Here is a 12985-nt window from a genome sequence, read left to right as displayed (position 1 = left end):
CTTGGCTCAGCCCACAGCTTCACATATTTCTCAGCTGGGACGGATGAAGGCTCTACTTGGAACACGATGAATGTGGTATTTCTCAGACTACATTGTATGGCAGTTTCCAGGACTCATTCAAGACATATTGAAGTGATAGAAAAACTACTGAACAAATATGGATATAAATTTGATGGTCTTAGTAAGTTAGTGAAATCTACCTCAAGTTAAGCTCAACTGCTGGTGACCACATGGATATACCCATGTTGCCTTCTTAGAAGTAAATTGCCATTGCCTTCCTTTGGATTTCTTTTTTTTTTAACCTCCTCAGCCCTTCCACGAAACAGACGTGTGCTTAGCTGTTTGAGATAAGCCAAGGTTGGTGAGGTGCTGCTGGCACGACCCAACTGCCCAATACTGGGGCAGATTCACTGCCGAAAGGTATGAGAGCTCAACTGGCATTAATACCAATCTGGATATGCCACAGCCAAGCAGAGCTCAGAAGAACACCACAAACAGCAAAGTCACAGAGTTTTCTGAAGGACCAGCATATAATATCCTGCTTGCAAAGAGGAAAAGTGCTTCAGATCTACTATGGGCCTGCTCAGCTGAACGGTGCCATGCTGAATCCGGAGCATTTTCCTCACTGCTGATCCAGATACCGCACACCTCGAAAGGAGATTAGTTCTAGTTCTCTCCACAGCACTTACGGCATAGAGTGGGAGACCGCCAGTGGATCGCTGCCCCTTTCTGGGCACAGGCGTGGGCGTAAGCAGCAACGGCGTCACAGAAACAGGCACAGTCCCCAACGGACTCACAAGCACAAGTGTCATACGTGCAGATATCCACATAAGGCTCAGGATCCACCTATGAAGGAAGCCGTACACGTCAGACTCTTACGCTCTTGAGAAGGGTGCCATTGCTCCAAAAACAAGGCGATTCATATACAGGGAGACTTCAACTCCAACTCTAAACCTTGGTGGGTCACAGGAACCACCCCGGCCAGCAGTGAACTCTCCAGTGCAAGGAACCTATCCCAGGGCAGGATAACGGTCGCACAGCTGGGCAGTAGGAGCACCAGTCTCTGGAGTCTTTAGTCACTTTATCTCGGATTGCCTAGCGGGAAAGAAATGCTTCCTGAGGCCGTAGAGCATCTGCTACCAGAAAGCCAAGCGGTGAGCACTCTGCAGCACTTAGGGTCAGGCAGGATGCAGAACTCCATTTCCCAACGCAGTTCCTAAGGCTGTGAATCTGAGTGGAGAGCTGAACATTCTCTGTTAACCTTTGCTCAGCGTCAACTACCCTCAGCTCCTTTTTCACCCGTAGCTATGAAAATGCAGGTTCTCCATCATTTCCTTCAATTTTTCCTCCCACACATATACAAGCAGCCTGGAAATCCTGGTTCTAAGGTAAAATAAATGACTGAAAAAAGAAAAGTTGTTACATTTCCTAAACTACGCTTCTTTCATTCAGAAACAGCTTGACAAAGGAGATGAGAGTTTGACTTCCAAAAATGCTTTCTCAAGTTTATTGAGTAGAATAGACAAAATGTTGACTTCTCTTCTGGGCTTGAAGTCAGACTTACTCCCCATAGACCCAGCCTGGTTCCCTCCCACACCTATACATGAGGAGAGCCAGACAGACATTGAAAAATGAAGAAACCTGATCTACCAAAAGGAGGATTTAGTTTGAAGATGAAGCGGTAGCCACAGCTCACAGCCATCCTCAACCAAGTCAGGATTAACGTTTGGCTCATATTTCAGCAGCCATTTGTCTTCCAGAGAAGCAAGACCGGGTCACGATCAGCTGCAAAATGGAACCTCTACACTTTTGAACTGAGCTGGAAGAAAAGGGGCTGGGACGATGGACTTTGGCAGTTGGACAAGTGACCATTCTGCACTTCCCACCTGCACAATCCCTTCAGTTTTAAAATCTGATCCCGTCTTCCACATCATGCAAACGAGAGTGAGACATAACCAAACAGACAAGCTTGCCACTGTGACCCTCAGCCCTCAAATATCAGTCAAGATGAGGAGGAGAACCTTTGCTTGCAATTTCACCCCTTCCTCTGGAACCAATGAAAATATGCTGGGAATTTCTGCACATGGAAGTTTTCAGTGAAATGTATTGGCCAGACTGTTTCCATTAAAAACAAACAAACAACTTATTCAAAAGAATAATCTGTTGCACTTGTCTTTTCCCATGTAACGTTGCAAGGAACCAAAACCCTAAACATGTGATTATGTTCCCAATGTTGTTCGTAAAAAGACACCCAAGACTACAGTTAGTTGAGCACAGTGTCTTGTTTCCAGAAGGAGAGAAATGAGGACCACTCAAATCTCATATACCTGCATCCCAAACATCCACCACTCCCTCTTGCAATTCTCACCCTCCCAGAAATGCAGAAATACTGCAGAGGAAGACAATCCAATCAGCCCAAATGAGTGACTGCATCAAAGGTTGTTTCTGTGTTAGTGATTAATTCAAATGGCAAATGTTTCTCCAGCCCATGGAGCCTGAAAGAGGGGTATCAGCTGGAGGAGAAATTGCTTACCAGTTTTTTGCACTCTTTGAAGAGATCACTATTCAAGACACTGCACGATGTCTCCACCATCACCTGTTTCACTACATTGCCATTGCACAGTGAAGAAGCAAGGTCCTGCCCTTGTGAAAGCTGCATAAAGGGAAGAGACACATTCTAACCCCGGAAATGTGGCAGCTCTCAGTTGACTACCTGTCCATTTAGCATCTTCATAGCAGTGAGAGCTAACAATCCTTTCTCAGAAATCACAGACATCCGAACGTGTGGGAACCAACCAAAGGATTTGGCTTCCATTTCTCAGGAAAAACACAACCTGACTGTCACACAGTCAGATGCTGAGAGCTTTTCTTAGCAGTAGATTTCTGGACAGAGGTATATTTGAGGCTGTTTTGGTTCTGGTCTACCACTATAACCAGAAAAATAATTACATTTCTTTTAGTGGCAGCTTGTATGTATTAAACATTGCCTTCAAGATCTCAGAAATTGACAGAGTGACTGGCCCAAGGCTACCCAGCTGGCTTTTCCCCAAGGCAGAAGTAGAACTAGAACTCACAGCATACCTAACCACTACACCAATCCGGCTCTCATTATTTACATATGCATGTGTTATTTACAATATTTCTTACTTGCTTTTCATCATAACCATAAACAAGATCCAAATTAGAATTCTATATATTTTTGCAATAGACTAAAACTATAAAATTAGCACGAATTTAAATAATAGCATTACAATGCATTCAAATATTAAGCTAGGGCAAAGACAGCAATGTAGAACTACTAAAAATGGGTGGGCTGGTACTTTTTCACACACATTACACACCTCTCCTTTAGAAGAAGTGCAGTTTCATCAAGAATGGGTAACCAAATCAATTCCAGAACAAGGGGATGAAGAGCAGTTCAGTGATGGAATTAATGACTTGAAAGGTGGTGGACTTGGCATGTTCAAGCAGAAGGATGCTTTAATTGGGTTCTCACACTGATCGGGGGGGTTGGACTTGATGACCTCAGTGGCCCTTCCAACTCTAGGAATCCATGATTCTAGTACTTGTGACTTATCTTTCTCCCTTCTGTAATTTCATATAAATTCTTTGGTCTCAGGAAGTAAACAGTATCTGGTCTTGCATTTTGAGCACACTACAGCTTTAATTTTACCTTGCATAAATAATCTAATTTAACTTGCAAATTCTTTGATTTCTCTGAATATCTTGTAGCACCATTGTTCTATACATTTGAAAACCATGACAGTGAGTAAACTTTCCATTTCACTTACCCTGAAGCATTAGAATACTTATTTAAACTACTCTCTGTTACAAATAGTATAAAGATGATCTATTAGGTCTTCAAGGAAAAAAACCCTTGTGGTTGATGCACTCTTCAGTGCAAAAAAACTCCTTCCAATCCACTTGCATTCTGGCCTTCCGTCCAGTGAATTAACCTCCATTCCAAACTTCACAGAGGTTACTTCTATGCAGCCAGGAGAAGGAGCCGTCCTTCTTTACGTCACCCACGATAGAGTTGGGGGCTCTAAGATTATCCACTGGTTTCTCATTAAAACATCCTGAAACAGAGGCAGGCACACACACACACCATCCCAACAGAGTAACAACACATTTTACAAATACCTTTCTGACATCAGCACATTGTGAATGAACTTTCCAGGAGTTTCCAAAGTCACTTGGATCAATTTCAATCTGCTTCCGGCTGCTTCTCAGATCATTGTTTGGGATGCCATCAAAATTCCCACATAGACCACAGACTTTATCCTTTCAAGGAACAAGCCAAAGAAATGTCATTTTCCTCCTCCGTCAGCAGGAAGACGGATATTAATTCTATGCCACTATATCAGAGGATCCTGAGGCTGCAGCGTTTCATCTAAGAACCTCAATACCGTTTATGTGGGTGCCCAGCACGTACAGATATCAAGCTAATTTTTACAGCAGCCCTGAAAGCTCTGAACTCAGCCAAATCTTCAGGGATTACAATTCTCAATGTTAAAGACTATTTTACTTATAAAAACACATCCTTGACTTTTTAGGTGAATAAAGCTATGCATTGCAGCATTTTATTTACTCCTTTAACATTTTACATTCTGCGTTGCCCTATTACTCAGCATCTACCAGGAAAGGTTAGCAATAGAAACTAAGGCTGTGGATCACATCATTAAAGAAGTCTGTCTTTAATGGGACTCTTAAACCAGCGGCATCTTTTCAGGCTAGCCTGAAAATCGTATCCAGGCTTCATTCAAGACTTCCCACCAAATCCACTTTCACACACCACTGCAGTAGCCTTAATGAATGCGTTTAAAGAACGTCTCCAAATCATTTTCCATGTGTGCACAGCCCAAACCAACTTTGTTCTTTTGTGTTTTGTCACCTAACTCCAAGGATATGGCAGATACTCCTGATCATTTTCTGGGTTTAATAATAACCTAAGTAAGGATAAACAAGCTGAAATGAAACCCAAATAACATGGCATTAGGAGGTTGCCTAGTCATTTCAGGAAAAATGAGACACATTTTCTGTGGAGAATTGTCCATCCTGCCATAGATTTTTCTGGAAGCTAAACTCTCAAATCCATTCCCAAAAGAATTCATGGCTGAATTCTGTACTCTTCTAGTTACAATGTGCGTAACTAAGTAAACAAATTATTACTGAGAAATAAATCAGAAATGACTTACTTTGTCATTTTCTTTCAAGATAACAGTAATTCCCATATTTTGATCCCAAGTCAAGGAGATTCTTCCTCGTCCCAAGATCAGGATATAGTAGCGGCCAGATTTCAAAACTTCCAAGTTGGCTTCTTCTCTAGGTGGTGTTAGGACATTAATCTTCACAAGAAAAAATAAAGGACCTTCAACAGTGGGACTCCATGTTAGCCTCTAATAAGGATCTGCTCTCAACTCTAACAAACAATAGAATGTTCCAAGGGTCAAGAAACATTGACTTAAGTGAATTCTATTTTGAGAAAAAATGTACACAGGAGTCATTTTTAATCAAGTGTTTCAAATATCATAGCTCTGCTCCCACAACAGGCTTAATTAGGTAAGTGGGAGACTAAATATTTTAGGGGAATACCAAAAACTCAACCAAACCAGTCAAATAACCTTCACAGACTCAACCCCTGAAAGACCCAGTCATTGAGAGAGTTGACCTAAGTGCATCTGGTCAATCATGCTGCAGAAGCACCTCAACTCAGATAATGGATCTGTTTTGCACACCTAATCCTCAAAACCAAAACAAAACCGAAAAGAGCAACTGGCCCAGGGTCACCTTCATGCCCAAAGGAGGACAAGAACTGTCTGTCTCCTAATTTCTAGCCCAGCACCTTAACCACTACCCCAAAGGCCTCCCCGTATCTAAACCCAGCCCTAGGCACCCTCGTGGCATCCATTCTTCAGGTGAGCCACATAGTTTTGGAACAAGAAGAGAAAAGACGAGGCCACCAAGAGATCACGAAGGGCTCCTTGGAGAGCTCTCTCCAAATTCTGCTGAAAGGCACATCTGAGTGGAATAAAAGATGAAATCCAGGGCAGCTGGCACTGTGGCATTTTCTATATATTTTATGTGATGTTCGTATGTCCTTTCATCTGTTTACTGTTTCAGAATTTTTAAAAAACCAAAGAGCCAATTTTATATAAACTCAGATGGTAAGAAACCCCTTTGACCCTTGTCAAAAAGTCGCCTCTTCAACCCATGGGCCTGTGAAAGTCACAGGGGGGGGGGGAGATGATCTTACCTCTTCGCTGTGCAGCTCAATCTCTCCACCATCAAACAAAACAGTGACCCTCCTCGCGCATGTCTCTCCTGTGAAGCCACATCCCTCATTGGCGACAAGTATCCGGAAGGACCCAGCATCGCCCTCCTCACAGTAGTCCTTGGAAAGAACAGGACCGATAGCGGCATTTTGAAACAGGCACACAGAAGTCCATCTTCCGAGATGTCCAGTCCAGATGTTGCAACGGAAGTCTGAGGCATCTCATGGGAGATGCTCCACTTTCCTGGCTTCCTTCAACTACCTCCCACCGAATGCACATGCACACACCACGGCAGGCTGGTGCAACAGGTTGGGGATGCAAAGAGACAAATAGGCAGGGCCAGCCTTTTTCTCCTGCTCTCATTAGACCGAGTGAGCAGAACTCTTGCCCAGACTGCACAGAATTACTGCTCAGGAGAGGAATTCCCAATGTATTGCAGTGCAAACCAAAAGAGAGGACACTGGAATCCAAACTTCCTTGAACTGAGTCTAACATTTTCAGGTTTAGGTAACTTTTTTAAAAAAATCTTATAGAAGCTTTTAAAAATTCATGTGTAACGTAATATATGTAGAAGTTCCTCTGGGTTAAAACTCTCCCCATTTGGACACCCCCAAAATTGCGACTGGCCAGCCATTTCCCTGTCTTGGAGCTAGCAAAGTATTATCCTGACTGTGAACAGGCTTGAGGCGCCATCCAGGATTCTTCAAATCTGAGCGGTAAACAGTCCAAGTGTTTATTGGTTTAAACCGCCATGGGTCTCTTCCAGCCCTGAGATCTGTGGGGGAGGAGGGTCAGAATCCTGATATTTCTGCCGAGCTTCAGACCACTCAGCAGGCAATCGGGCATCTTGGTACTTCCCAAGGGCCTCTGGATTCACCTCAAAATTTAAGGAAGCCCACTCCTTCCTCCAGCTTTGGGAAAAGGACACAGGTGCCTGGAAGCAGCAGTAAATCTCACCAAGCACAGTCACTGGGGGAAGAAACACTGAACAGGTGACAAGGCAGTAAGCACCTTGGTGGGTTCCTTGTCACTCAACAGTCCATCTGGGAGAAGCAACTATATCCTTTGCCATCCTTGTTCTTCTCTCAGGCACTGGGGCAGGATGTTGTGTGAACTGTCTAAATATGGGATATGGAGGTTATGTCATGTTCACCGTTGCAATGTCTGATTTACATCGTAACGGCTCGCATGCCATGGTGCAGACACGCGTTCCAGTTGGGAGGGAGCTGCTGGGAAGACCTTGTACCAGGCTGTATGTCTGTTTTCTTACCGAAGGAATGTGTTTGGGTTATTGTTGGTGTCCAAGGTCTTTTGCCCGTTGATTAGCTGAACTCATTAGGGGCACCTGGGATGGGGAGCTTGAAATGGTTGAATGTGGGGAGGGCTTACTTTCACACCGAGGGTTTTTATTTTGTATTTGGCGCGCTTCTGCTCATTCTCAGCTTTCTTTGTACTTGCACACTATTCTAAATAAACCAGATTTGTTTCAAGCCTTGGCTTGTGAGTCTAAGTGTGTTTGGGATAGGCAACCATTACAGGTTATTTGTCCCTGTTGTAGTGGGTGTTATTGATATGTTTGTTGTACTTTGATGGCTTTAACCTTTGTGGCCTCAAAATAAAAATAAAAATCTTTGGATTTCTTGGGGAAGTCCTTAGGATTCAAGCCTTGACTTTTGTGAATCTGCTTTCCTGCCTCCCTCCCTCCTGTCGGTGGCTGACAATGAAGAACACAAGCATCTGCTCTTCCCTGAAGATCCCCAGCAGTATCACCTGACGTGAAAACTGCAGTGAAGTCTATTACCTCTGACAAAATTTCTGAAGCATTTCAAGAAAAGCAGCCTTTTCACTGCAGTTCTACGTAACCTTACTCTCAGTATGAACCAAGCCACCACGGCACCTCCCATTACGGCATCATATCCCAAATCTCACCTGGACAAGCACATACTGACAGTTGCCGGGAAATCTGTACTTCAGTCCATCGAAGGTCAAGTAATGAGCCGTACCAATGACTGAACACTTTCCATCACAGATATTTTCGGTGCATTCCCATTTTCGAGCACGGCAGGTACTGCAGAAAAGCAGCAGCTGTTACTGTTTTGCAGGCCATCAAAAGTTTGTTTTGTATATTGATATTAGGATGAAAGTTATATCTCTGCCTCGGAGAAAACACAGAAACTGTGGAGTCCTTGGTGCCCTCTGAGCTCAGTTGTTTGCTTGCAGATGTCTCATTGCCCAACTAGGGGACATCATCACTGCGAGGGAGGGTGGGGTCTGCTCCCTGTTTCTATACAATAGCTTACCCTGTATATACTCTACTGCTTACCCTGAGCTACATATATTCTCTTCTGTTGAAAACACCATAACCTGAAACACCACAACCTCTGGACAAGGGACAAGTATTTAATCCTATTCAACGGGCCACATTTTTCAGCTTGAGAGGTCCGATTTGCCCCCAGCTGTTCAATGAGGAACACTTCTGGTTCGGTCGTGCCAGCTAGAGTGACTTGGTCATTCTCCAAAGATCAGCATCAACAGGTTTTAAAGGCTAAACAAAGCTGGAAGAGATTCCTTGACAACCTCATGCATTTTTTTAAAGTGCAGTTCCCCCAGGTCTTCTGCAGGATGTTATTTTGAGGAAAGAGAGTCTACAGCAGGGTTTCTCAACCTTGGCAACTTGAAGATGTGTGGACTTCAACTCCCAGAATTCCCCAGCCAGCCAAGCTGGGGAATTCTGGGAGTTGAAGTCCACACTTCAAGTTGCCAAGGTTGAAAAATCCTGCTCTAGAGGGAGCCTGACTTCCCTTGGATTTCTCAGGATTCAAAACCCCTAAATCCATTCCCAGAAGATCTGTGGGTCTTGCCCATCATATCTCATGGAGCTCTGGAGCCAGCTGGATGACAAAGTTCTCTCCGCCCTCCCAATTGTCCTGTGGAGGTGGTTTTCCTGCACTCGGTAAGCAGGGAGTTAAGGAGAGTCTGACAAAGCAGCTTTCTACTGTCCAAGGCTCCCCATGGCATTGCAGGAGTCACTTTGCTTTACAAAGGAGGAGCCAGGACTAGTCCAGAGAATGTGCTTGTCTTTCCTCAGACTGAAGGAGAACCGGTGGAAAACGAGGCAGGCTAATTCCTCTGCCCAACACACTGTCACTCTCCTTTTCTAGCTGAGGGGAAGGAGAAAAGACTCAGTGATCGTTTTAAATAGTCTCTGTTGACTGTCCATCTGTGTACAGGTTGCCTACAGCAAAGATATGCGAACGTTTACTGACAGTGCCTTAAACCGATTATTTTTTTAAGGTCCAATGGGAGATCAATGACAAAGAGCCTAATTCCTTACCACATATTGCAATCTTTGGTCACTGTTTGTCCTGGAGCATATTCCTGTCCATTGTGGAAACAGGGGCATTTTTCTGGGACCATGCATTTGCTTCCATGTCTCACCTAAAACAGAAGTAGATAAATATTTAACTTTTATAACCAGTAAATTTATATGGTCCCACAAAGACCCATGAGAACAAGCATCATCCACAAGGAAACTGGGACCACAAGTGATTTTTGTTCTAAGTGCTTTTAACAGGAAGGGAGCCTTCTCTGCCGTGGCCCCCACCCTGTGGAATAAGTTGCCCCCAGAGGTGAGGCAGGCCCCCACTCTCCTGGCCTTCCAGAAAGGGGTGCAGACCTGGCTCTGCCATCTCACTTGGGGGCAGGAAGGGGGTAGCCAATCCCAGGCATGGTTAGCGGCCTAAAGAGGCTCCCATGAACTTATGAATTTATGAATCTAAATTAAGAACTTCTAATATTGCCATCTTGGGTTTTATATTTTATATTTGTATTTGCATTTTAGAAGTACAGCCTTTTAATGTACTTTAATGTGTATTTATTTTTAGCTTTATTGTAAACCGCCCAGAGTCACTTTGTGCAAGATGGGTGGTGACAAATTTGAAATATAAATATAAATAAATAAACCTAAAGTTTTGAAGAGAAACAGCTTGCAAGAATCTGACCACAAATATATTTCAAACCAGGGCCCTGTGCAAGAGGAAGAAGGTGATTTTTTTTTTAAATCAGAAAACCCATGAATTGTCCCAAACTGGATCAAGAAGGCATTGAATTAAATCGTAAACTGCCCAGAGTCACGGTGCAGAAATGTGAGAATAAAATAAATACATAAATAAATTCTAGTCCACAGCCCTGAAGCTGCTCTTTCTTGAAGCTAAATGTGACCTCTTGAAAGCACCCAAATGACATCACTTGTAGATTGATCCTGAGAGCCAAACTAGGTCCATGCAAGTCATTCATACCTTTTTTGCTAGACAGAGCTTGTCAAACCCATGCAGACATCTTATATCTAAGGTGATGCCTGAGTCCAGCCTCTCTGGAGAACAACAGAAACATCAGCTTTAACATCACTGCTGGGACCTATTTTGTAACCCTTCTGCCATTTGGCCCTCACCAAGGCCAACGGCAGCAGAACTGGAGCCGTGCTGGGCAACTGGTGAGCAAGTGATGACTGACTAATGCAGGAATCCTCCACCAGGGCTCCGGGGCACCCTCAGGTTCCGTGAGAGGTCGCCAGGGGTTCCCCGGGAGTTCACAACTTAGTTAAAAAGCTATTTCAGATTTGGGCAACTTCACATTAAAGAGGAAAGTCTAATTCTTTATTTTCAGTTTAAGAACACTGTTCATGCATCTATACAGGCCTACCCACGAAACGAATAGAATCATTTTGTAACATCTGGCCTGTATTTGAGCCTGAATGCGCAGGGGTTCCCCCAGGCCTGAGAAACATTTCAAGGGCTCCTCCGGGGTCAAAGGGTTGGGAAAGGCTGTCCCAGGCACCCAGCTGGCTTCGGGCCCAAGGTGGGACTAGAACTCCCGGTCTCCTGGTTTCTAGGCTGGTGCCTTAACCACGACACCAAACTGGCCCTCCCGCTTCCTACATCTTCTAACCGTCTTAAAATCACATTACTCCACAATGACGCTGCTAAGGTGGCAACACCTAGCCAATCTAGGAAACCAAGCTGTATTGGGAGTCAATGTGCACCTGAGTGGGAGGCCATCGAAACACCCAGGGCCAGAAGCTAGGTTGGAAATCAAAACACATCCCAGAAGAAAGCCAACTTATCTGTATGGCTGCCCGTGCAAGACTGTTCATGCAACCCCCACCAAGGACTTGACCTTGTTTCATAACGCTGACTTTTTAGAAGTGATTCCATTCTTTTGCAGTAACTTCTCTCTGAATTAGAAAAATGTGGAACCTACTGATAATTTCATTTCAGTAAAATTAGCACTTCAAGAGTATCTGGCTATTATCAGAGGGTTATTTGACGGATCAATCGACCACTTGTTTTTTGACCAGTCAAAGTCCAGCAGCTCTCTGCAAATGAGAAGGATGACTGCTTAAAATCTGGAGCAGAGCCTTGGCTTAAAACATAAAAGGTGATCTCCAGCCTTAAACACCACCATGCAGCTACAATGATGTGATTTTAATTCCCTCCTAACACTCGGGATATTCTGAGCCTTCCCTAGCATTTTTCCCCTTCATTTTTGACATGCAGGGATGCCAAATGCTGCATCTGCAGAAATTCCCCATTGCTCCCAACTTTTAAAGTGGTGAAGCCACCTGAGACTCTGGAAGTAGAACATGGTGAAAAGAGGTTAACAATATTGCCCTCTAGTGGCAGTAAAATTCCATTCCTCCTTTACCAATTCAGATCCAGTCGGCTAATTCTGCAACCCCAACATCCCGTAGTTGCACCCTGAAAGTCATGCAGTTGCAGCTGCTACCTTGACTTCTTTCCATTCACACAAACCACAGAATCTCTGAGAGGACTGGGCCACTCCTCAGCTGGGTTCACATAACACACTGTTTATTTAACACTCAGTGAGTGAATCGACCCAAATCTCCGATCTTACCCAACACACTAAGGCACGCTAGCCAGACTTCATAGAATTACCGAAACACAGAATCATAGTGTTGGAAGAGACCTCGGAGGTCTTCTAGTCCAACCCCCTGGTTGGACTTATTGTAGACTAACGTGCTGTGTAACCCACTCCACAAGGATGCGCATTGGCTTCCCTGCCCAGGTAGCCATCAAATCTTGTCTTGCGGCAAAAGGTCTGGACCTGAGCTTTTTAAGAGTGATCAGCTGAACAGGGTAAAGACCGTTTCTGCTGCACTGAATGGCTGGCTTGACACAACTCACCAAACCAAGTTAACAAAGCACAATTGCTGTTCTCACAATTCTTGCTAAAAGGCAGACTCTAAAAAGCGGGTCCCAGACTCAACATGGCAGGTGTAACCGGGTGATCAAAGCCCTGGTCCTTTTCAGCAGGCATCCCACACAAAAGAAGGGGCAGGGCTTCAATCCCCCAGTCATGTCCACCATTTTGAAGCCAGTGAGCATCGCTGTGGACACCCCTGGAAGCCCCTTATTAATGAAGTGAGCATTTGACTTTGTTTTCTTTTAATCTGCATGAGTTGTGATTGGAGGCTTTTGTTCTGCGGCCTTAGTTACTTTCTCAGGAATTTCAGTTGCTATTATTTAATGCTGTAGTTTGCCATTTTATTATGTCGTTTTTGCATTTTAACTCTTTTACGTAAGAAAGAAATGCAAGCCGCTCAGATTCCTGCTGGATTGGAGGGGCATACAAGCCCCAGCAAATAAATATGTTCCCACAGAAATGGCCATCACTCATCCAGTCAGAGGAGA

General features: G+C 44.2%; 1 protein-coding gene across 1 annotated transcript in view; it reads right to left on the bottom strand.

Annotated features, from left to right (window-relative positions):
* The window catches only part of VWF (von Willebrand factor), a 158972-nt gene that overhangs the window by 80530 nt on the left and 65457 nt on the right, over positions 1 to 12985 (bottom strand). The window contains exons 18-24 of the mRNA XM_063308370.1: positions 9610 to 9713; positions 8205 to 8343; positions 6257 to 6394; positions 5199 to 5348; positions 4144 to 4284; positions 2534 to 2653; positions 690 to 846 (exon numbers count right to left, since the gene is read on the bottom strand). Coding sequence (XP_063164440.1) covers positions 690 to 846; positions 2534 to 2653; positions 4144 to 4284; positions 5199 to 5348; positions 6257 to 6394; positions 8205 to 8343; positions 9610 to 9713 — 949 coding nt within the window. The remainder of the gene's footprint in view (positions 1 to 689; positions 847 to 2533; positions 2654 to 4143; positions 4285 to 5198; positions 5349 to 6256; positions 6395 to 8204; positions 8344 to 9609; positions 9714 to 12985) is intronic.

This window comes from Candoia aspera, chromosome 7 (assembly GCF_035149785.1).
Source record: "Candoia aspera isolate rCanAsp1 chromosome 7, rCanAsp1.hap2, whole genome shotgun sequence".
Lineage (NCBI taxonomy): Eukaryota > Metazoa > Chordata > Lepidosauria > Squamata > Boidae > Candoia > Candoia aspera.
Note: the sequence above shows the minus strand (reverse complement) of the source record. Positions and strands in the feature narration are given on the sequence as shown.